Here is a 26544-nt window from a genome sequence, read left to right on the forward strand (position 1 = left end):
ACAATCATTTAAAAAAGAAAAATAACCCTGTGATGACTTTTTGGTGCCTGCAAATTACGTATACTTATTAATTAGTTCTTCCTCATTTTTCCATGTCCCTGGTTTCCAGAAGAGTGAGAACAGGCAGTTCAAAAGGGCACTGAAGGGTTTAGACTCAAGCATGGTTGGGAAAAGAACAAGGCTGAGAGAACCTGGAGCTCCTGCTAATGTTATTTATAAAACTTTGGAGTTTTAAGAAAAAGGATCTTAGTGATGATCCATTTTTCAGAGTGGGGCACAGGAATGATTTTTATATACAGCTTTTTACAGTTCAGTAAAAAGAACCACTAACAAAATTGGCAAAGGTTCTAAATACATTTTTATTTAAAATAACCTAACACTAAAGTCATTCGCAGCTCACTGAATTGCTCACCCAGGAGGACAGTGTATTCACAGCACACAAGCCCTGGATTGATAAGGCTCCTTCAGACGATTTTCCACAGCTGGAGAGAGCTGAAGCAGATGACGACGACTCGAATGTTAATCATTTCCCAGCCAAGCAATCTTAGTCACAAGTTCCTGCTAAAAGTGAAATCAACCCCTCTGGTTTAAAAACAGCTAAAAACTTTTTACTCAGTTCACGTTGTAATTTCTTCCTTTCAGGTTAAGCACATGGAAATTTGTTCAGCAATTCTTTTTACGGCACTGTTTCCATTAGTTGCTCCCATAAGCTGGAGTTTATCTGATTGTGTGGTAGATGGAAACTTCAGGATAAAATTCAATGGCCGAAGGCTGAGTGAAGTTTGCTCTGGCTGTGGTTATGAAGAGGGTAAGTGAATGAACCTTTTTGTTGCTCTTGTGTTTATTTTCTCTTGTGCTAGATTTGTGCTACACCATAAAATGCAAAAGGCATAATCTTGCAATTACAGTTAACCATTTAGATTTGCTTGATGATCGTTAAGTGATCACAGGCTAAACAAGAAATTAAGACACAATTGAGCATGCACGCCAAACAAAATCACTTCAGTTTCCTCTTGAAAAAATTTTTTTTATTAATTAAACAGCTTGTTTGGTAAATTGAACTGTTTCTGAAATGTCTTTCTGCATTGATGGAATGTTGGACTGCTCAGTAAGTAGATTGGAAACAATTTTCTGGGAATGAAAAAACATAAATAATCTTTATTATTGGAAAGAGCCAAAGTAGGGACTGAACAAAACATCTAGAGGCAGACTTCAAATGTCAAACAATTCTAGTTCTAACGGAAATATCACTTTATGTCTGTGTGTTTCTATTCAACAGATGGTTTTTTATTGTTTTGTAGAATCTATTTGAAATAGTTACAATAGTTTTATAAATGAAACCTTTTCAATATTTTAATTATTATCTTTCCTGAAAAAGAAAGTGATATTTGGGTATAATAGAAGGACTTTCATTAGAAGAGTATACTGACTCTTTTCTTGCCCGTTTCAATTGCGGTGATCTTTTATTTCAAGAAAAAAGATTTCTTTGAGGCCTAGAATAGTCCTTAGAACATAAAGATTTTATAGAAATAGCTATTGATTATTTATCTGTTTCTTAGTCTGCACTTACATTAATGGGCTTTGGAGGATATTTTCTAGTCACTTGTATAAAATCTTAAGTATCCATACATCAGTAATAAATCAAAAAAGTAGTATAACATAGGGTCTCTTCTGGAAAATATTTAATTCACATCTTTCCCACTGTGATTGAAACCATTCCATTTCTGAGAACTTTAATGAACACTTTATTCTGAGTGTTTGAAAAATTATTGAGATGACACATTTTTTTATAACAACATTGCTCATCCCTGTGAAAATCTGGAAATCACCAAATGTGAATGACCAGGATAGTGGTTAAACAATTGAATACTACACAATGTATAAAAAATAATGAGAGGATTCTACATTTATTAAAATCAGATCTGCCCAAATTTTATTGCTACATTAAAAAAAATAGTAAGTATAGTATATTCTCATAAAAATAAACACATACCAATATCGATATTTACAAAATCATTCACCAAACCCTTTACAGTGGCCACTTTTGGGGGTTGAATGAGAAAGCTTTTTTTTTCTTTTTTTCCAATCTTTATTTTTTTTTATTTTAGATAATTATTTTTTATTGAAGGGTAGTTGACACACAGTATTACATTACATTAGTTTCAAGTGTACAACACAGTGATAAAACATTTATATACATAATTCTAGGTTCCAGCTATCACCCTACCAAGCTGTTACAATATCTTGACTATATTCCTTATGCTATACATTACATCCCGGTTACTTATTTATTTTACCATCCAATCTTTATTTTTATTGTAGTCAATAGAATGTAATTGGTAAGGCTAAAATATATTTACGGCTAAAACCTCAGTGTATATAATAATGTCTGGCACATAATAGGCATGCAGTAAATAGTGTTGAATGAATGAATACAGAGATTTCTGTAATATTTAAATTTTAAAATATTAGCATGGTCAATTTGTAAGCAGATAAAATTCACAAAATACCTTATTTTTTTAAATTGAAAAATGATTTAGAATACCTTTCAAAGCCTCTGATCCCTCTTCCCCTCATGTTACCTCTTCTTCTTTTCCACTTTTTACATACAACACTTTCCCCCCCTTCTCTAGCTAATTTTGGTTCAAAGGAAAATGAAAATGCTATGGCGCCTATGCTCACCTTAGATTTTTGCCTCACCTTCTTACTCTGGGTTTGGTGTCTATCCTCAGGAATCCATGCATCTAATCAAATTGCTCCTTGTCCTTTTATGTGCATGCTATCTTCCAGTTGGGGGGCAAACCCTGGAGAATACAGACCCTGTCTTAGGATACTTTCTGTCCTCTGTACCTAGCAGAGCGCCTCATACACAGTAGGGGGGATGGTTTTGGTGCTGGATATTCTTTCCACAAACACGTGTGCAGTTCTTAATGATGGCGTACTACTGTAATCCCTCCTCCTAGGCCAAGCATTGTACATGCTGGCACTCAGTACATCGTTGCTGAATGAATGATTAGGACTTGACTCTGGCACATAATCTCTGCATATATGGGTGATCAGATTTAGTTTCAAGGGAGATGGTAGGAGGCTGTATCAGTTTGATGGTATTTTGGTTACCAGTGACAGAACATCCAACAAAAACTGGCAGAAGCAGAACATAAGGGAATTTGTTGGCTCATATAGCAGCTTAATGGGACAACTTGAGAAATAGCCAGACATTGTGTCTTAGAATGATACCTCTCTTTTTGTCTGTCTGTCTCTCTCTTATTCTGTTCTTGGACAGGCTTTTTCTCCCTGAGGTTGTGAAATGGCTGCCTGAAACTCCAGGAACCATATTCTTTCAGATTTCAATCCAGCAGAAAAAAAGGTCTCTGTTTTGATAGTCCTAGAAAATTAAATTAATCATGACAGTCAGAGTAGACCAGTAATAACTGTAGCCAGGAGATTTCCTGGATGGATTTATGAGCTGCTTGGGTCAGGGGTAAAGCCTCAATAAAAATCAAGGCTGTTGCTATAGAAAGGGAAATGGATGCCTGTTAATTAAACTATAAATGTCAAATGCAAAGGCAAGTGATCATTTTATTATTTTCCTTTCCACTCTCCTAACATAAATAGGTCCAAATATGAGTAAGTACCAGTTGTAAGACCCAATCAACTCTAGCCTATAAGGGTGTGCATGTGATACTAACTGTTAAAGAGGAGGCAGATGGAAAGATGGGAGGAGAGGGCTACCTAAATTGACTGAAGCCAGAGTCCTAGTCTGGAGTAATGCCTCTCAAATTTGCACCACACTGAAATTATCTGGAGATAATTCTGATGCATAGGGCATTCTTTATAACAGTCATATCAGAATATCTAGTGTTGGGACCTAAGCATCAATAATTTGGGCTCCCAGGTAAATTGTGTTAAAACCACATTTGGGAATCAGTGGCCATGAGAAATACCAGGGAGGATTTAGATTAGTTTTAAACATACCTGAAACTGAGTCTCAGATATAGGAGATTTGATAGTGTGATTTAAGGGAAAAAAGAACATGACTGAGCAAAGATGGGGTTTATTTGTGACTGTCTACTGTGTGCTAGGCATTATGTTCTCTTCTCAATATACAGTTTTCACTTGATCATCATAATCAGGATAACAAAAAAAAATCTCTTACAGTGAGGAAATAGAGGTTCAAAAAAATTTAACTTGCTAAAAGATTAACCAATCAGAAAAACAAGTTTATTGGGCTCCAAACTACATACCTCTTTCACAACACTACAAATGCAAATGCCAGACTGGGCGTAAAGGTAAACTCAGATGTTGGGTATAGCAACTAAATCTATGTGACTAAAAAACAGAGTATCCCCAGGCATGAAGGCAGCACTGAAAAATTGACACAAGTGGCGTCAGCTACAGCGTGGGCTGGCAAACTAGGGCCTGGGGGCCAAACTCAGCCCACTGCCTGTCTTTACAAATAAAGTTTTATGGGAACACATCATGTTCATTTATTTACATATCGACTAAGGCTGCTTTTGTACTATAATGGCAGAGCTGGGTAGCTGTGACAGACACCATGTGGCTTATAGAACCTAAAATATTTGCTACTTAGCACTTCACAGAAAAACTGCTGACCTGTGATCTAAAGTTTATATTTTTACGTGATCAGCAGTTCTGAGAAAATAAGATTATCATTATCAATTCAGGTTGCTATATGAGTACAATTCTGCAAGCATCTACACATTCATTCAATCAACTAACATTTACTGAGCATCTCCAAAGTTCTTATGACCTATTGGGCAGATAAAACAATGGAAAAAGTACAATCAGTTCCACAGTAAAGAATAACATACTAAAATTTGATAACCTTCCTCTCTGTTTAGATTACGTGAGTATAGGTTCTGTTTTAGGTCATCACTGTGGGTTCCACCCCAAGCAGAGGGCCTGAGTACGTTAGTAAGCATTTGATGAATGAACTAATGAATCTGTTAATGTGGTAGAGATAAGCATGGGACACCAAGGGCACACCTAGCCCAAGCTGAGGAAGCGGAAGATGTGGAAGGAGAGGAACTGCAGGTGGAGAGCCCAGCAAAAAGGGAGGTTTGTAGAGGAATTGAATGGACCCACCTTGGATGAGGTCCACCTCCGTGGGACAGGACAGAAAGGAACCATGGTCCTGAGCAGCGCCTGGTGGGAGGTTTGGTATGATACATAACAAAGATGCATCTGTTCTCTTCCTGACTCAGAAACCTCCAGGAGCTTCTTGCTGTCCACACGATAAATCAAGATTCCTTGGTGAGCCTTCAAATCCTCTATAATTTGTTCTCTGCTGATTCAATCTTATTGCCCTTACTTCCTTGCTGCACTTCCCACCCTTTGGTTTTAGGCCTTCTGATTGTGCTTTATTCAGTCTTAACTCTATGCCTTGTGAAGAGATATGTTCCCTCCTTGGAATGTGCTTCCCCTCCCTCTAATCAATGCCACTCATGATATACGCTCTGATGCAATGATGAGCCTTCTGACAGAATTTCCCCACCACCCCCAGTCTCACTGACCTCTCTCCTCAGGGTTCCACCACACGTTTGTGTCCCCCTCTCAAACGTTTAGACACTGAATGAGTGCTGCCTTAACTGGTTTGAACCGTTTCATGGGCTAAATTTTGCACCCACCATTAGAATGCAGAACCACCATTAGGATGTTTCAGAAACAGGGATCGTAAGATGTTTCCTCCATACCCTCTTAGTATCCAGAACAATAGTTCATGTACAGTTTATAGTTAAGCAGACTCTTGAATACTTATTGACTAAATCAAGATGAATAAAGTTATGAAGTTGGAAATACTGCTAAAAAAGCAAGTCAGAGAGTGGAAAATTAGAGGAGATGCTAAAAGGACAAGGAAAATTTTGAGGGCTTTGCGGTTAGAGGCATTCTCAGAAAGTGCACATTTTGAGGAAAATATTTGGATTTTTTTTTTTTAATTAATAGAAATTCAAATGTGTAGGAATGAGTTCATCTGCTTCTCAGTTTAGGGCATTTTATCACCACTGGTCTGTGTAGGATATTGCTCTTGTTTTATGTACATATTTTTTTATTTATTTATATATTCCTCTTTATCCTTATTTCCTATTGTCATTCCCCCTCATTCCCTCAGCAACTGTTCTAATGTGGTAAATGTGTATCCTTTTTTTGTATTTGTTTTTATAAAATGAGTATTTTTTATTTTAACATGTATTTAAAACATTTATAGATACAGTAATGTGTTATGGATATCAATCTGTTTCTTGCTTTTTTCACTCAGCATTAAGGGATCTGTACGTATTACTATGGTATAGACCTGCTGTTTCTAATTGCTACATAATGCTCCATGATGTGAACCCACCCATTTTACCTATTTATACCTCCAGTGATGAAAGCCACTATCACTCCAACCCCCATCACTGCAAACTATGATGAACATCCTTGTATTGTTCCTTCATAGACCTAGTATGAGAATTTATTTGGGGTATATCCCAGGAAAGGCATTGCTGGATAGTGGAGTATACATCTATTTAATTTGACTAAGATTTCACTGCAGATTGGTGGCGTTAGTCAATACACACATTCTCTCTTTGCCCTGCAAAGGAATGCATGGAGTTTCTGTAAACTATAACTCTACCAACACTTAGTGTTACCCAGCTCACTCATTTTTACTAGTCTAACAGAGTTAAAAATTGGTGTTTCATTGTTGTTTTAATTGATGTTACTTAGTTTATTAATGAGTCTCAAAATCTTGCTTGTTATTTCTTGCAGTTCCTTTGAAGTGTTTTCTATAAGGTGCCTGTATATAAATATTTTCCCATTTTTTTCTAAGGGAATTCTTGTATTTTTCTTGTTAATTTACAATTAAATGCTTATTGGTTTTTTTTTAACCAAGAAAATTAACTTAAATCATAACATTGAATTGCTTTGTATTGAATATCTACTACTTTATTATTATTAAGTGTTATTTCTGATTTGGAAAAGAGCAGTGCCTGTATAGCTTCTTGATCCTTTCAAATCCCTACATATAAAATATATGGAAAAACAAAAAAGCTATGAACAACATTTGCAATAAAACTAAATAGACTTTAGTTTCTAGTCTGACATGTAAGGAGATTAGAAGTTGTTACTCCTAATACCACAAGAGGAAAAGCTAAACAAACTGAAAGTCAAGACTCTCCTTTGAAGAAGTGTCATTAAAAACTTCTAAAACAGAAATGCATAGAGAAAAGAAGAATGAAGAAGACAGAGCAAAATGTGTAACATACATGTGCTGGGAATGCTGGAAGGTGGAGAGACAAAGGAATACAGAAATATTTGAAGCAGTGATGACTAGGAATTTCCCCAAGTTAACCATCAACACCAAACCACAGATCCAGAAGCTCAGACAACACCAAACAAGATAAATACAAACTACGTGACAAGTTAGTTCTAGGAAACCCATCAACAATCGCAGACTGTGTGTATTATTACCATGTATGTGGGAGATAGAAAAGGGAAGCAACAGGGTGGCAGATGGACAAGAGAAACTCAAAGGAACTAACAGAAACTCACTGAAAAGTGTGATGGGCTAATTGGAGAAGAACAGCTGAAACTATGGCACCAGTGAGAGAGAGGGGTTAGCAGCCTTGTGGTGAGGCATTAGGGGACTGGTGCCATCCCCCTCAAGAACTCTTGACATGGATCCTCTAGAATTTATTTCCAGAAGGACCCAAACAATGAAAAAAACTCCTGAGAGTGAAATAAAAATTGAGCAAGTGGGGAAAACAAAGAGAAAAGAGAAGGTCTGGATAAAAGTGGGAGATGGGAGTGGAGCCAGGAAATCTCAGAAAGTGGTCACACATTTCTGTACACTACGTGAAAACTGTAAAAGAAAGAGATCTGTGAATAAAAAAACTATCCTAAACTTCTCTTCCTTCTAAAATCTCAGAAAAAATTAATTTTACATAAAATGAGCACCAGAAAAGTATTGGATTTGAATCTCACATGAAATTAGTATAAGAAAACAGTGATTAAGGATCAGAATAACATCCTTATAGACAATGAAAGCATGTCAGAAAACATGAGTAAATAGAGATCAAAACTATATTTCAAAACGAGCTAATAGGCAATAGGGAAAGGACACAAGGCAAGAAAAGACAATATAAATCAGAAATAGACACACACATTCAGAAATGAGTCAACAGGACTCAAAAAGAATTAGAATAAAATTTTTAAATGTTGAATGCCTAAACTAGAAGATAGGAAAGCGTAAATAAAAACAGAAAATAATGCCTTAACAGAAATAGAAGAAGAATATGAGAGAGAGACAGAGAGTGAGAGAAGAAAAAATGGTGGAAAAGTAATTTGAGAAAAAAACAAAAATATTGAAGCTAGGCAAAGATGAGCTGACATATGGGTCATAGGAGTCCCTGAAGAAGAAAACATAAGTAAGAAAACAGAAAAAATACTAAGAAGCATAACTTAAAAAAGAGTTTCTGAAATAAAATAAAATAAATTGAAATATGTACTGAAAGAGCTCATTAAATATCTGAGAACACTGATCCAGAATAACTATGACCAAGACATGTTCTGATAAACTTACTGAACTTTAAAGAAAAAAAAATCCTTTGGCCATCTAGGGAAAAAGTACCATTTGACATATAAGAGAAAGAAAACCATATTATCATCGGGTATTTTATAGCAGTTACCTATACTAGAAGAAAATACTTTAATATATTTCATCAGATACTCTGTGAAAGAAAATGTGAGCTCAGGATTTTATATCCAACAAAACTGACCTTCAAGTATTAAGGGCATAAGCTATTAGCAACATATAAATACTCTCCATGAGCTTTTCCTGAGTAATCTACTAAAGAACAACTTAATAACCAAAATGATGTGTGAGGCATCATCATAAAATAAAACATAAATTTTATTTATTTATGTATATAACTTCTGGCATTAAATATATTGTATGGTTACTTATAGAATTAACACTAAAGGAACACTTAAAAAGGGAAAGTGTATAGTACATAGTGGCTACGTGATCTGAGAATGTAGACATGTACAACCATTTAAAAAGGCGGAGAATTATAGTAGCATGTACAAAATTTTTTTGAACTTTTCAGAAATCATACTGATCAGTGGTAGAATTGGAATTGTTTTCTGAGGCTGTTGTATGTCTATATGGGGTAAAGCAAATGAAAAATTAATGGATACTTAATTTTATTACCTCTCTTCTTTAAAACCAGGATTCTTCATGCAATTGAAAAGAATACAGATTTAATATAAAAGAACTGAATAAAAATCTTTAATCCTGAATTTGTATTGGAAATTTAATTATGAACTCACAATATATTTTATCTCTATGGGGAAAGATCTAGAAATAATGACCAACCAAACCCCCCATGGCACCCAGACAATGGTCTTTCTCAAGACCATTCTGAATAAAATAAACTGGGTCTTCTTAGAGAAATTGCTAATTCTTTTTTTGAAGAAGGAAATGTACAAGAAAACCTTGGGACATCTTCACATATTAGATAGCAAAGAAGTTATCAGAGACTACTCAGATTATCTTAACTATCTTAAGATAGGCAAAGATGATGGGAGATAATTTAGAGACCCCACTGACCAAAGACGGGACACACCAAGTTTCAATAATAATAATTACAATGGATTGCAAATTAGTTATATAGCACTGTGCAACAAATTGCTCCAAAGTTTTGCTTAAAGCTAGACACATTTATTATATTACACAGTTTCTGAGAATCAGAGGTCCAAGAGCCACTTAACTGGTGGTGGTCTCTCAGGGTCTCTAATAAGATTGCAGTCAAGCTGTTCAATGGGGATATGTCCACTTGAATGTGGGTGTGGAAGATCCACATTGTAACTCCCTCATGTGGTTCTTGGCAGGAGGTTTCATTTCCTCAGTGTGTGGGCCTCTCCATAGGGCTGCTTATGGCATGACTTCCCTCAGAGTGGGTGGAGAGACAGCAGTCCAGTGAGTGAGCAACAAAATGGAAGTTGCAGACTTTTATTATCTAACTTCAGAAGTGTCATACCATCACTTCTGCTGTAGTTTATTGGTTACACAGACTAACCATTGTACACTGTGGGAGGGAACTATACAAGAGTGTGAATATCAGAAGGAGGCATCATTGGGGGCTGTCTTGGACTCTGGCCTCACAGTCTAGAACCCATTTATTGCTTAAATCTGTGAATCCACAATACATTTTTTTTAAATCAACAAACAAATTGGTTAGTCTCTTTTTGAGGATGACAGAGAACCACAGATTATCATGACAAGTGGTGAAATGAAATGAAAGAATCAAGCTTTTCCTATATAATCTGCAGCACTGGGTAACCAGAGTAGATGAGTGAAATATTTGCCTTATAAAATTATTTCAGCTAATGAAAATGAAATGATAGGATTGGAATATTACCATATTGCAGCCCTCAATAAATTAATGAAACTAGACACTGAACATGAAATACTGCTGACAGTGAAGAACAAAGGCACGTAATTGTGCTGCCTGATGAAGAACACACACCACTGTCTAGATCTCGCCAAAGGAACTGAACATGAGTCTGATCAAGCCTGTGGACCCAGCTGTCAATTTGCTGGAGAAGTGATAAGAGGAACACATTGAACTATTCCAGGAGTGTGCAGTCAGCAAAATCCAGACAGGGGGAAATGTCTATAGGCAAAGGGCCTGGGTTATTCAATAAAAAATGTATAAGGGAAGAAAGGAAAGTAGGGGGAACCCATACATTACAAGAGATATAAAAGACCAATTTTTTTTTTAATGGGCAAGACTAACTATGGTAGCCAGGAATTCATAGTTGGTTGGTAAAATTATAAAAAAATGCAAGGAGGTTATTACAGCCAGGATAGTGGAAAGATATAATCCCTATGAAAGTCAAGATGGTGGTTACTTTTGGAGGAGGAGACAGGACTGTAATTAAGATGGTGTACAGGGAGAGGCTTCTGGGTTGCTGCACAAGTTTTGTATCTTGACTTGGTAGATAGTTATGAAGACTGTTTACCTTGTAATAATTCTCTAAGACATTAATTTGTTTTATGTGGTTTTTCTATGTTTGTGTTTTACTTTATACAAAAAGATAAAAATCTTTTCTAAAGATTATATGTGAATGTGGCAAGATATTCAAACAGAGGAAAAGATCAGACAGTGAAAAGTCAGTCTTCTTCCCAATTCGCCTGTCAGTCCTTGAATTTTCTTCCCCAGAGGCAGCTACTGTCACCTGCTTTTTGTGTATCTGTCCAGACAGATTCCAGGAAAGTTAAAATCATACATACACAAGTGTGTGCACATTATATATGTATATATGTGTGTATGTGCATATTTGTAAATAAATAAATATATAAAATAACCTCTCATTTTAAAAGCATAAATGGTAGACTTTGAATACCATGTACATATTCTGATCTTTGTTTATTTCACTAAATATTTTATAAACTGTTCTCTTTCACATAGTGGCACACTGGATAAAAATTATAAAGTCAGTGCCTCTTTCTAGGCTGCAACCAGTCTATTTTAACCTGTAAATAGCAGTTTAAATAAGCAGGTACCTTTTCTAAGAATATACTCTATTAAGTCAGTAGATATGTTTCTAATTTCCCAGTGTGGACGTAATGTTCATATTGATTTTGAAGGTACACATTTTTCATAAAGTTTAAAACTTACCCATCCTTTTCTTTCACCCAAGTTTTCAGTTAACCAAACCTGTCACCCTTTGATTCAGACAGGATTAACTAGGGGAAGGGATTTGTAGTTAGCAAAGTGCTTCTTCAGCATTTCCCTCCATGAACTCACAGAGATGTTTTATGGCAAGTGTTAAAACCACACACTGTGAGTGACCTTTGTGCTTCTCAGTTGATAGCAGGCTGTTCACGGTGATAACTAGGATTAAAGGAGACAGATGCATAGGCTTCTACAGCCTTTAAACTCTAATCTCAGCCTAGTAAATGTTTTCTGGGCACCAAATTATATTCTGTTAAAAAAAAAATACAAACTTGGTCACATGTTTTAACTATCTCTTTATTTCCTTTAATATTTCTCACCTTTTCAGGCACTTAAGTAGTATCTATTGAGTACCTACTACAGGGTCCTATGGAAGGAGGTACAAAGACAGAGCTTACAGTTTTGCTGGAGGTTCATGATATATATACATGAATAGCCAGTGAGCAAAATGGTATCTTTTACCTCTGTGTGTGTTTGTTTCCAAGTATCTAAACATATATAAATATAAGCAATACATAAGTAACTATTTGTGTATACTAAGTTGTATGGCACAGATAATTACAAAACAGGCAGATGCATATGGAAATTAAGTGAAGGGATAATAAGTCAAAGTGGTTGAAAGATGATTTAAATCTGGTTGTCAGGAAAGACTATATTGCTGAAAGATCTGGAGCTGAGTTTTTCTTCTTCTTTTGAAATAATTATAGACTCACAGGAAGTAGCAAAAATATTCAAAGAGATGCCAGGCACTCTTGCCCCAGCTTCCTCCAGGGGGAACATCGTATATAACTATAGTTCAGTATCAACACCAGCATATCGACATTGGGGCAATTTATAGAACTTTTCCAGATTTCACCAGTTTTATATGCACATATTTCCATGGAGCTGAATATTGATAAATTAGCTCAACAGGTAAAGAATAATGAGGAAAAACTAGAGATAAACAAAGCTAACAGGGCAGTTACTTTAAAGAACTGTCTACTTTCCTTGTTCTTCCAATTCTTAAGCATTCCTCGTAAGCATATGTAAATTAACCACACTGCTTCCCTCACCAGAGTTTGGCTTGTTACCTCCTCTACACAAATGTTACCTAAGGACTTACTCCTTTTATTCCAGTGATCTGAACTTAGGTAATCTCCCTCCTAAAAATCATTTGTTTCCTGTAAACTAGTTTATAGATAAGTAGTTTGGAATCCAGAATAGATTTTTCCCATGGAAACAGAAGTACATAGTACATAGTCCCTAGTATGGGAAGGAGTGGGTTCCCTGGCCTATCTCCAGGCCTATGTAACTCATAATGTAACTAATTTCTATACAGAGCAATATTTATCATTGCCATGGTGGTAGTGGTGGGGTTTCTGGGAGTTTGGGAGGAGAATTCTCTGTCAGATGGACTCCTAACTTAATGGGTACCATTATGTTGCTACAAAGAGACACTATACAGTGGGCAATAGTAAAGTAAAAGCCCTTTTTGATACTTTTAATTACACAATGAAATCTTTCCTAATTCAGGCGTTCACCCATGTAACTATCAGTTCTATCAGAGATGATGTAGGAAGTATAAGACAGGGAGCTGATGAGAGGCAGAGAGTTACTGAAAGGAGAACTTCTAGAAGGACATACATCAGAGTAATACAGTCGTTATCTCTGAGAGGTAGAATTACCAGTGATTCAATCTTCATATTCCCTCTCTCTGTCTCCCATTCTCTCTCTTTCCTTTGTACCTTTTTGAATTCTCTAAATTCTCTACAACTAGGATGTGTTGCTTTTATAATCAGAAAAGTTAGAGTCCTTCTGAGATGAAAGAGATGCATGCAACTTTTTAGAGCAGTCCCTAGTAGGTGGGAAGGAGTGGAGATGGAATGCAGAGCAGTGTGCTCCTCAAGGCAGAGGGGAGGTTGTTCCCAGGCCCAGCAGCATGGGTAGCAGGCTCCTGAGCATGCACAGGTGCATACACCATTCAGAACTTTACAGAGGAGAAGTATGTAAGCAGAGAAGGAACAGATGCTCCCCTTCCCTGGATTTTCCCAGTGAAACACAAAGCCACCATTGACACTTTGGGAATCAAGAAAGGAGCCTACTTCCTGCTGGGCCACAAATCCTTTAAACCTGGGTGTCCATCACCCTTCTGGAAGAAGTTATACTGAAAACATTGCACTTCCGTTAAGTCAACTTTGGCAAATAACTGGCTCTGCTCGTTCTCAAACTAAACCTTCCATTGCTAAGTCCTCATCCTCAACAGGAGAAAGGAGGGCAAGTGTCCAGGCTTCGTTGAGAAATAGCTTCCTGAAGTACTTTCATAGTCCTGGGTGGTCCTGATACTGATTTTGGTCCCATGGTCATAATCACAGTTCCCTTTCCATTTATGCCCAGAGAACAGCAGTGGCTGGGTTTCTTGGGCCCCCTCTTTGCAGTCCTAGATAAGACTTTAAGTCTATAAATACTCATGCCATGCCCTTTAGATACAGTTTACAGTCCACCTGAAAGTGTTTGTCTTCTACTTTCTGCTTATTTCAATTATGAGATGCAATATTTGCAGTAATCATCTTGTCCTCTGTGGTTTTTGACATCCATTGTGCTATTTCAACTTTGTAAAATATTTCATGGTAAGATGATACTAACACTTGTGCAACATGTTTGGTTTCTCCCTGTAGATACAATCATGCTGGCCTAAGCATACTAATGCCATAAAAAGCTAAATGCTTCAACTTGTTTATTCTTCAGGCTTTTTTTAAAATGACAATTCCTGAGTCCCATAAAATACAGATACTTAGCAATTTGCATTATTTCCTCATAACTTTTAAAGTAAGAGAGGATAATTTGGAACAAGTATGACACTTGGCTAAAGAGTAAAGATAATAAAGCTCCTACTTTCATTTAATTGGGTTGAATAAACATTTCTTGCATGCTGGACCATGTAAATAATAGGTGATAGAAAACGAGAAAGAAGCAGTTCCTATCTTTACAAGGTGTATAACCTAGTCAAAATTAAAAAATTGATGAAAGCTTTAAATGAACATCCCTTTAGTCAGTGCACCAAGTGGGGTCTGTATTATTCAGAGATACTGAAATGATTGTGAGGAAACACTTGGTTGAATGGCAGTGGGTTGCAGGAAGGACTGTGAGTGGTGTGAGAGGTAGGATGACTATATGAATATGGACTGTTCTGAGAATAAAAGAGGGTGCTGTTAATATTTGAACTTATGCAAGAGGTATAATTTGGGTCTACATAATTTCAAGCCAACAGGGAGTTATGGTGCCCTTTGCTAAAAGACAGGAGTTAGGAGAATTTCCACAAATCTAAATGGTCAGAAAGAGTATTAGTTTGCTAGGACTGTCATAAATGGATAGCTTAAACAATGGAAATTCTACCATCTTGCAGTTCTGGAAGTTAAGCGCTGGCAGGATCCGTTCCCTCTGAAGGCTGTGAGGGAAGGCTCTATTCCAGGTTTCTCTCCTTGGCTTGTAGAGGACTATCTTCACATTGTTTTCCCTCTGTGTGTATCTCTGTGTCCAAACTTCCCATTTTTATAAGGACACCAGTCATACTGGATTAGAGTTAACCCTAAAGACCTCATCCTACCTTGATTACCTCTATACAGACCCTATCTCTAAATAAAGTGACATTCTGAAGTACAGCAACATATCTTTTTTTGCGGGGGACACAATTCAACCAATAACAGGAAGGATGGTAGAAACTTGACAAGAGTGCCACAGTAGAAGGGATGTTACATCTGGATGGTTAGTGGGCACTATCTTCCTAGTGCACATCATGATCAGGATGCAATTCTACTAGGTTTTACTAAGTTAAGATGGGTGGGAAAAAATTAACAATAGAGGACCATTCCAGAAGTGAGAACTTTAGTTTGGGGGATTGTTAGTGTTCCAAGATTCCTCTCTAGGAAATGACAGACATTGGCTGCAGAGAGATCTTTAAGTGATAGAGCATATTGCACTGTGGGATGTCATGTGTGGGAAGTGCCACAAATAGACTGGCCAATTATCAGCACATTAGTTAATAATTCTCTGCTGCGAGACCTTACTTTCCTTAAGAACTTAAAGGTATATTTCCTTTTCCCATCTCCACATGGATTTTATAATTCACAGAATTCTGAGCTCTGTGGAAGAACATTCTTGAGTTAGTCCATAGTTTTTGCAGTGACAGAAGTTTTTGGTTATGTTCAAGAAATTGCACATAAAACTAATCATTAATATTTTCGAAATAATATGCAAACAAAAATGGAGAAGAATATACATTTTGCTTGATTTAGGTATTAGGGGCATAGATATAGAAACATCAAGCTTTCATGTGCATGCAAAGTGCAATCTGTGTCCTTGTGTCATTACTGTGAAAGGTCAATGGGGAAACTTCATACATTATGATAATAGGTAGACTTTATGATGAAATTCACATAGAATTATTTTCATTCTTATATTTTTGGTCTTTTATCACTTATCTTGATCTTCATAAGTGTAGATAAAATAGTGGCATACACATTTCCTTGGCAAAGAAGAAATTGGCATTGTTGAGTGTTTGATTAAACAGCTATAGCGAAAGCAAAATTACCCTAGCCCACATGGTTAAGATGCAACAGGCTATCCAGTATAATATATGAATCACAAAACATTAAAAAATAGCATTGGTGCCAAAGTCTTGGCTCAAATGGCCTGGGAAATGAGTGAAATACATGCTTTGTTAATCATAAAGAATAAATGATCAGAAAAAATGTAATATGGGAATTTCAGGTAATCCTAAAAGTTATTCCAATATATGTAAGATTTTTAACTTTTAATTAATTTTTTAAAATTATAAAAATAATAAGATCACCTTACAGAATACTTGGAAAAATGAAAAGACATTTCTAATTTTTTTTCTATGTAGATTTTGACATAGTACTTCTCTAATAATAGACTTTAAGATAGTTCCTAATGTGTTATGTTATATAATTTTGATATTTATGTCCAATTATGTAAATTTGCATCATATGTACAAGGGTTTTTTGTTTTTGGCAAGAGTTCTAGATGTGACTTTTCTGGGTCACAGGGTTATGAGGTCTTTTATGACAGTATTTTGTTCTTAGGTCAGTAAAATAGTCTCCTTTCTACCAGAGTCTAAACATGGTTTGGCCTAAGATGGCTAAATAAATTTTGTGGTTAGATTACAGCAATTCCAAATTTAATATCTAAACAGAATGACCTTGCCTCAAAAAGGTTTGAATTATTATACCTTCAAGAATATTGGAAAAGTGCTTGGCTGTCCTTACCATGAAGAAAATTATGTGCAACTTCTTCAGGGAAAGATGTAATTTAAAGATCTCATTAGCACTGGAAGCCTGCAGGTTCTTTTGCTGTACAGAGATGGTACTGTACTGAAACTTGGTTGGAAAAAATGGCACTTTGCCCAGGGATTTTAAATATTTTCCTTGAGGTAAAATTTAAAAAATTAAATAGCAAACTAAAACCTCAATAGTAAATGGAAGTTAAGGTTATTTTGGAGAGGAACTCTGATATGATAGAGACACCATGGGCCTTGGAGTCAAACTGTCTTTGGAATTCCAGCTCTGCCACTCAATCTATGACTCTGGACAAGTTTTGATTTTCTGGAAATCTAGTTATTATATAAAACAGTGGCTAATAATGTGTTAAATAAAAATTAGCCCACAGTGAGTACCCAATAAGTAGTAATTTCTTCCCTCCTTTATTTATGGCACACACTGATTATGTAAAGAATATTTCAGGAGGAATAAAGTGTATAAATTCAAAATACTTTACAAAGACTCTCATTTTAGTTTAAGGGACTCTCTATATAAGATTTTTGCAACTTTGTGTGAGGTTATACTCTGTAACTCTGGGGGCGGAAATATGTTCCCAGCTCAGGGCAAATTATGTTTGAAGCCGAAATCTGTCAAAGGGAGAAATAAAGTGGGAGAAACCTGTACATTTCTTACAAGCAGTCCACTTCTGCTCACCTGCATCTCTCACAACCCAGCTGCAAAAAGGGACCCAGCCAACCTCTCCAGAACAGATAAGCCCTTACTCCCCCATGTAATCACCTATTGATATGGAGAAGGACTACTTATCTCCACTTCTTGGAAACACCTATTGATATGGAGATGCACTAAGGCCAGTCAAAAGATTCTGGAAATATTGCAATTTTACCCACAGCCCACCCCTCTAGAAATCTTGCCTCACAATCTACTTGCTCCCTATCTTCTGCAAAGGCCCTGTACAAGAAAATTGGAGCACTGTAGCGAGACTAATTACATACAATAACAACAGCAATAAAATCAATGATAATCCTCAAGCCAGAGGATGCAGCTAGGTTCAAAGTCTTAGGCACATTAAGTCCAAAGCTTGCCCATTCCACAAGTATAGCTGAATGGGTAGGGAGTTCAGAGCAATCATCATGCAGCAGCTGCAGCCAGGGGGGCAGGTCCAGGACACAGGGACTGTAGAAGAAAATAACCTTAAGGGCAATAAGATACATATTTTAATGACACCAGCATAGGCAAATCTTGTCCATCAGGTAGGATGCATGAAAGTGAGTAGTCCTGGGATAGGACAGTGGCAGGAATGGGATCTCATACTGCTTTAGTATAACTGACCTTCATCTCTCTACCTGTGGGAATTACAGATGGGTCAATATATAGGGCTACAGGAGATACATGCACTAGCCATAAAGAAAAAACAAAAATATCCTATAAGATGCTCTTACCTCCCAGACATTGTGGGTATACTATTGTGATCTTTGGAGACCACTCTGCTGTTACTCCAGGAACACACAGAGGCCAGCTTCGAGGCCTTTTCTCCAGGGTGCCAGAAAGGCTAGCCATCGCTGGTACATGTGTCAAAATGTCCAGGACCACATCCACTCAACAGAGTCTCCAGGGTTTACTGCAGTTAGGCTGGCAGCAGGATGTTGCTCTGCTGGCCATATCCTGGCTTCAATAACCCTCTTTGGTTTACACATACAGTTGTATAGGAGAGACAGCAATGTGTGTTAGCATGTCCACAGGGCTCAAGGCTCTTTTTGGGGGCTTCACATTCAAACACTGTAGCACTGGCCATAAGCAAACTGAACAGCCCCACAGACTATTAGTGTCCAACTTCAGGCCAGACTTCAACAAACCGTTGTACCTCTCTATCATGCCTGCCCTGTTAAGGTTGTATGGTACATGAAACTTCCACTTTATTCCTAACTGCTGCACCCATTCTTGTAACACATATCCAGTAAGGTGGGTGCTTTGATCTCTCTCAATCATCTGCGGCCGGCCATAGGCTGCAAAGAGATGCTCTAGGCCCCTTTTAGTCATTTGCTGATCTGCACGATGTGCAGGAAAAGCAACCAACAGTCCAGTAGCCATGTCCACACATGTCATGGCATACCAATATCCTTCTGATATGGGCAGAGGCCCAATATAGTCTGTCTGCCACCTGACAAGGGGTATTGGCCCCTTTACTATTGTCCCATGTTGCTGCAGGACTCGGTGTAAGTCCCTCTTAGAGCACACAAGGCACTCCTTCCGGGCTCTGCTGACTGCTTCAGAGGTCAATGGCAAGCCCCACCAATGGGTTACAGCCCACACTATCTTTTGCCCTGCATGCAACATACACTGGTGTAACCACTGGGCTACTTCAGAGGCAGGCTTTCCTTCTAGCCAACACACCTGGGCCAATGTGTCTGCTTCATCATTTCCTGGGAGTGCCAAAGGCAAATGGCCAGTCACATGATATGCAGTAGCTGTCTTAATCTGACCAGCGGTCCATAGGTCTTGCCTCAGCTCTTGCCCCCAGAAGGGCCGATGACCAACCATCCAGTTGGCATGGTATCATGTTGGTCACCACATGGTCAAGCCCTGGTAGATGGCCCAGCTGTCAGTGCAGATGACTATAGGGGAGGGCTCCTGGGTGATCACGAGCCATACTGCCTGCAACTCAGGCATTGACTGCTCTTCCCCTCTCCATCCTCCATCCATACTGTCTCAGTCTTAGGATGGAAAGCCACAGCCCTCCACTTCGGGGGTTACCTGTGACTGGAACTGTCTGTATACCAAGCATCTTTAGGTAATACTTGTAATACTGCCACAGTGGTAGGGGTAGGGAAAACCTGGACCTTGTCTATTACTGTTTCTAGGATGACCTTAGTTTACCTGATCAGACAACCCCCAAGAACTTTACTGACAAATCAGGTCTGTGAACCTTGATGCTATTCAAGCCCATTCTTTCTCTTGTACATGTTGCAGCAGTCTAGGAACTGCCCCTTCTAAATCTGCAAAAGAATCAGACATAAGCATGATATTATCAATGTAGGGAAACAGCCACACTGTTTGCAGTTTCTTCCATGTGGCCAAGTCCTGGGCTACAAGTCCGTCACAAATGGTGGGACTGTAGAGATATCCCTATGGAAGGAGAGTGAATGTCCACTGCCGGCCTTCCCATGTGAAGGCAAACTGTTCTTGACTTTCCTGTGCTAGGTCAATAGAGAAGAAAGCATTAGCAAGGTCTACAACATAATAATACTTACCTAGTTCATGACTGAGGGTGTCCACAAGGGTTGCTGTACAGTAGCACGTAAAGGGGATGTGACTTCATTCAATTTCCTGTTATCCCCGGTCATACACCAGGAGCCATCCGGCTCTGTCACTGGCCACACCGGGGAATTAAAAGGACTATGAGTGGGCTTTATGATGCCCACTTTCTCCAATTCCTGTAGAGTTTATCCAATTTCCTTGTGTCCCCCAGGAATTTATACTGCTTAGTATTTGTCACCCACCAAGGTACAGGCAGAGCTGCAGGCGGGTGCTTAGCATGTCCCCTTAGAACTGTCCTTACCACACATACCCTCAGTCTGAACTCACCTGCAGTGGTCTGTGACCACAGGCCCTGCAGAATATCTACCCCCAAAATATATTCAGGGATGGGAGAAATGTGCATGGTATACTCCTTTGGGGATAAACACCCTATCACCAGTGGGATTTGGGCTTTCTTTACTCGAATTGCCTTACCCCTATAGCCATCTGTTACAGCAGGGGTCCCAGGAAAATGCTCAGGGTTGCCATAAGTCTGGAAACATTCAGCTCCTGTGTCAACCAGTGCCAGGACATGTACATTCACGGGGGGGATTGCTAATTCATTGTCAGGGAAGCCAGTATACCCATTTCAGAACCCTACATAACAATGTTTTCTACCCCTATTTCCCAAAGGTGCAAAAGCCATGTAGGCAGAGGTTCCAATGGCTTCTGCCAAAACCGGATGCTCATGTCCACCAGCTCATCCTGGGTATAGGTGTGGAGAATGGAGTGCTCCACAACCTGAGGTGGGAGCTGCTCCTCTCCCTGAGGAGCCTGCAGTTGTTGCATTTCAATTTCCTTCATTATACCAGGAGTGCCTTTAACACAGGAGGGGCTGGTGCCTCCCCAAGTTCTCAGCTCCATCCCCTCAGCTCTATCCCCTCATCCTCTCCCAACATCTCCTCGACCACCTCTGGGGCTGAAGGCACTGCTCCTTCCTCCTCGTCCTCACAGTCTTCTGCATGCGGATTCTCCTGCTGCCTCCTTCCTCACTGCTAATGTATCTTCCAGGTGCTCAATCTGTCTTCTCAGTAACTGTCCCTCTTTCTTAAGGGCATCCCATAGGTCATTACCCAGCTCCTCCAAGCAATGCTGAAGTGTGTCTATCTCCTGCCAAAGTCTCTCTCTCTCCTTGATAACCCTTTCTACTATCTTGAGAAACAAACATCCCACAATCCTGATGGCTACACAGCCACTCAGGGCCTCTAAGCAGTCTTCTATCTCACGGAGGGCTAATTCCACAGCTTCTTGTGTCTCCACCCTTCCCCCAGTTCTGGGGAAGGGCCCACCCATCTAGGAGGTGCTTTATCTTAGACCAGTTTCCAACTGGGGGCTCCCCAAGTGGAAGCCCCATGGAGATAGGGGGCTCCTGGGTGAAGCTGCACCCTCCACCACTGCAGCCACCAGGGTGCAGCTTCCCCACTATCCCTAAGAGCAGCCCACCCAAGCATTGCACCCATAAAGACAGATTTCGGGTTTAGAGGTCTTGCCAACTTCTGCTAGGTGTAACTCTGGGGGAAAATATATTCCCAGCCCAGGGCAAATTACCTTTGAAGCTAAAGTCAGTCAAAGAGAGAAATGAAGTGGGAGAAACCTGTGTATGGCTTACAAGCAGTCATCCACTTCTGCTCGCCCGTGTCTCTCATGAGCTGCAAAAAGGGACTCTACTCCACCTCTCTGGTCCAGATATGCCCTCACTCCCCAATGCAATCACCTATTGATATGGGGATGGACCACTTCTCTCCACCCCTTGCAAACACCTATTGATACACGGATGCACTAAGGCCAGGTAAGAGATTCTGGAAATATTACAATTTTACCCACATACTTGCTTAAAAATAAAAAGTTAAAAAGAAAAGAAAAAAGACACTCGGATAAATGAGTGAGGTTGCAAGGTCCAATTAGTTAGTTCTTTCTGGTTAAGTCACTTGGTTTTTCTGTCAGTTTTCTCACCTGAAATGGGAAAGTACAATATGTTAAGCTACTGGAGTGTTTGTTCTATGGATGGACAACTATGGTTCACCTTTCAGGGAAAACATAATAGGTTGAATAGTTCTGTTTGTTTTTTGAAGTAATTTAATAAAAAAAACTTAGGGATAAAAACAGTACTGACAGACATTTCTTGTAGAGTAAATATATTCTTTTTTTAAAATTATCAAATGTACATCACAGTGGACCAACAGTTCCCCTCCCCCTCCCCCCACCCATTCCCCTTCCCCTTGGTAACCACTCGTCACTTCTCAGTGTCTATGAGTGTAATGATGTTTTGTTCCTTCTGTTTTGCTTTGTTTTTATATTCCACAAATAAGTGAAATCATATGGTATTTGTCTTTCTCTGCCTGGCTTATTTCATTGAGCATAATACCCTCTAGATCCACCCATGTTGTTGCATATGGCAGGATTTTTTCTTTTTATGGCTGAATAATATTCCATGTACCACATCTTCTTTATTCATTCATCTACTGATGGACACAGGTTCCTTCCATATCTTGGCTATTGCAAACAGTGTGGCAATAAACATAGGGATGCATATATCTTTTCAAATCAGATATTTTATTATCTTTGGATAAGTTCCTAGGAGTGGAATTACTGGGTCAGAATAAATATATTCTTAATTGTGATATATCCAAATAATAAAAATCAAGTTCTGATTCATACAATTATCCAACTAAGTTTTTAATGAGTGCTCATTATGTCCAAGGTGTGTGTAAAAAACAATGGACATAAACAGGCACACAGACCTGTTTAGGTTTTCACTGGCTTTCACACCTGACAAGCTAGAGAATAGTGATTCTCAAAAGGAGGTGTTGGTAAAATTGCAGTATTTCCAGAATCTCTCACCTGGTCTTAGTGCATCTCCGTATCAATAGGTGTTTCCAAGGAGTGGAGAGAAGTAGTCCATCCCCATATCAATAGGTGATTACATGGGGGAGCAAAGGCATATCTGAACTGGAGAGGTTGGGTGGGGGTCCCTTTTTGCAGCAGCTGTCCTGAGAGACATGGGCAGGCAGAAGTGGATGACCGTTTGTAAGCAATAAATGGGTTTCTCCCACTTTGATTCTCCCTTTGACTGATTTCGGTTTCAAAGGTAATTTGCCCTGGGCTGGGAGATAGATTTTCCCCCTGAGTTACAGGAGGATTTCTGGCCCAACCATCAGTGAATCCTCACAGAGATTTTGTGTGGAAAAATTCGAGAAAAACAATGAGAAAATAAATGAGATATATTTACTATTGTCTGAGTTTATTATCTATTGCTGCAAACAAACCCCAAACTTAGTTGCTTAAGATAACATTGGTTGATTAATGTCTCATGAGTCTGAGGGTTGGCTGGTCTTTCCAAATGCTTTCTTCTCAGGATGGTGGCCTGGGGCAGCATTACGATAGGGTGAAGGCTGAAACTGCAGGATGTCTTAGGCATAGGCTCAGGAACTTAAACCAGAGCACTCAGGCCACATTTTATTATCCACAAGTCCTGCTCAGATTCAAGATTGTGGAGAAAGGACTGGACGCTTGCATAGGAGGGCTGTTGCAAAGTGACATTGCAAAGTGGCTGTGCTGCTGAGATGGGAGGAGTTTGTGGTCACCAAACAAGCTAGTGTCCGCTGTGTTGATGTAAAGAAGCTGAGAAAGTTGGTATCTGTGGCACTTTCTTACAAGGGCTCAACCAATTTTCTCTCCTTTCTTCCCTTCAAGAATCATTCAGTTGAATGTGAAGGTACAGTTTTAATGGAGCTTAAGCTTGATGTCACTGTTTATAATGCATATTTACAAAAAGCACCGACTGCTGCTTGAAGATACCAATGTAGACTTACATGACAGTCTTGTGTGATAAGATACCCAGTTATATTTGAATTTCAGATAAGCAATGTAGTTTTTTAGTATACAGTCTTCCCTTGTGAACAGTTTACCTTTAGAACTTTCCTATGAATAGTCCTACCTACACATATAAATTTAAAATAATAGAATCATATTTACTTTTACTAGTTGTTGTTTTCCTTTTCTGTATCTGTATTTAGATTCCACTTGCTTTTTAAAAAGCTGCATGGTGTTTTGTGGTATGGACACACTGTAATTTATTTGTTTAAATGTTCACTGATGCCTGTTTGGATTATTAACAATCTGTCTTCATTACAAAGAGTGGTACTACATATATCCTTACATACATATCTTTGTGTATATCTGAAGTATGAAGTCCTAGGATTGGAATTGTGATGGAAAAGGACACATCTTGAATCCAGATTTCTAAAATGCCTTCACAGAGGGGATCGTTTTAAACTTCACCAAAGGTCTTTTGAGTTCCCATCTCTCCACATTGCCAAACTATGACTACTTTAATCTTTGCTTATGTGACAGGAGATATAATCCATTTTCATAGCAAGTAGAGAAAAATATTGGGAGATAATGTCTACAGTAGTGAATAAGAGAAAAATTTATTCAGCAAGCAGGAGAAAATATATTGCTTCATTTCAAAAGGAAGTTTGATTTGTAGCAGCCTGGGAGAACAAATGCATGGAATTCAAACTCAACATGGAAAACAGTTACACAGGAATGGGTCGGTAGAGCTGAATTTCATCTGTCATTGCTAGCAATATACCTTCTTGTATTAATAACTCATACCTTTAAACTTCCCCCACTTGTGGAACACCCACTAAGCTAATCACAGTCTCCACTATCCCTTATGCAATGACACCGCGTTTGTTTCCTTTATGCTTCTGAAAGGAAAACGGTCGCAACCCAAAGTGAGGTGATGATGCATCAAACCAGAGGTGGTCATAATGCCACGATGCATTGGGCAAGAGGTTTTCCAGGGCGCTTTTTTTTCTTCTTGATGCAAAGAAATAGAGCTACTTATTTCTCATTTTTTTCCTGGGCTGTCCAGAGAGGATTGCAAGTATTACCATGCAAAACCCCCCAACAACCCTTGCCTTTGTCCAAATAAAGGAAATCGAACCAAACCCAAGCTTGAAACAATTTTCTTCAGGAGAAGAATGCATATATTGGAAACTACCTCTTAGTGGCTTCTAGTTACTGGAACTTGTTCAGATCTTAGCACATTAAGAAAAATAAGCTGTCATACCTATTTTTCTCTGCTGAAAATTTAGCGATTCCCCTCCATTTTGAAATCATTAGGTTGACTTTAAAAGTTGGAGCGGTACCGTGTCAGATTAGGAATAAAGTATTTACAATGTCCAGAATAAAAAGGGAGGTCTGACAAAGAAGAAAACAGCAGAAAAGAATGGGAATGGGAAGAGGAAGAAAGGGCTTAGGGAGGGCAACTGATGAGAAAATAAGCACTGTTTATGTTGATGGTGTTACCAACTGCGCCCCAGGTACTGTTTCATTTTTTATTGTTCCTCCTCCTATAAGCTTGAACTCCTTGCAGACTGGACAATGTCTTATTCATCTTTGTTTTCCCAGCACCCAGCAGGATGCCTGACAAACAGTTTATGTTCAGGAAATATTTTTTGACCTGAATCAAACCACACTATAAAACATTCTGAAATTATAGCTAGTCTCTGGGCATAGTTGAAGACTTTCATAACAAGCTTTGAAGTTGGTTGAGGGGCTTGTGAAAGATACAGATTCCTGGATACAACTGGTCTGGGGTGGATGGGTGGGGCCTGGGAATCTGCAGTTTCAACAAATGCCTCAGGTGTTTCTGATAGAGCTTGAGAACCAAAGGCAGCTTGTAAACTCACCTGGTAGATGCCTTAAGCCCTGGAATTGCCCGGGTATTTTAGATTTTGTGCCTCGAACTGAGAAGAATGTATGACCATCCTAACATGTACATTTACCCTAGAGATTAAACTAGAAGATCGTATTTGTAGTACACCAAGTCTCCTAAGACTCTTGGGTTCTAGATGTCTAGTCTACTTGGTGGGTCTGCAGATTCTGAGAGTGCCCAGTCTCCCGTGCTGTAAGAGACCTACGAGGGGAGATCCAGGGAGGAACACCAATCAAGAGTGAATACTTAGGGCGTTTTCTGAACCTTTTAACTGCTTACAGATCATTAACATTGAGATAGGTCAAAGAGAGGAAGGGAGATTCAGTGTATCAACAGAACAACGACAAAATGTTAATATACATATGAGATGTTCACATTTTCTAACGAAGACATGTTCATGGAAGTGATATTGAGAAATTGGGCGCCGGAGGCGGGGGCTGAGGGGAGGCACATCTGTTCACCTTGTCTGGGAATGTGAGCTCACAAGGCAGAAATTCAGAAGAGACTA

At 38.7% G+C, this 26544-nt stretch overlaps 1 protein-coding gene across 1 annotated transcript in view; it reads left to right on the plus strand.

The window, feature by feature from the left end:
* The first annotated feature begins 567 nt into the window (after positions 1–567).
* TRPM6 (transient receptor potential cation channel subfamily M member 6) overlaps positions 568–26544 on the plus strand; it is a 150365-nt gene continuing 124388 nt past the window's right edge. Inside the window, exon 1 of the mRNA XM_036893468.2 lies at positions 568–808. Coding sequence (XP_036749363.2) covers positions 800–808 — 9 coding nt within the window. The 5' untranslated portion in view covers positions 568–799. The remainder of the gene's footprint in view (positions 809–26544) is intronic.

The sequence above is a fragment of the Manis pentadactyla genome, chromosome 3 (genome assembly GCF_030020395.1).
Source record: "Manis pentadactyla isolate mManPen7 chromosome 3, mManPen7.hap1, whole genome shotgun sequence".
NCBI classification, from domain to species: Eukaryota; Metazoa; Chordata; class Mammalia; order Pholidota; family Manidae; genus Manis; species Manis pentadactyla.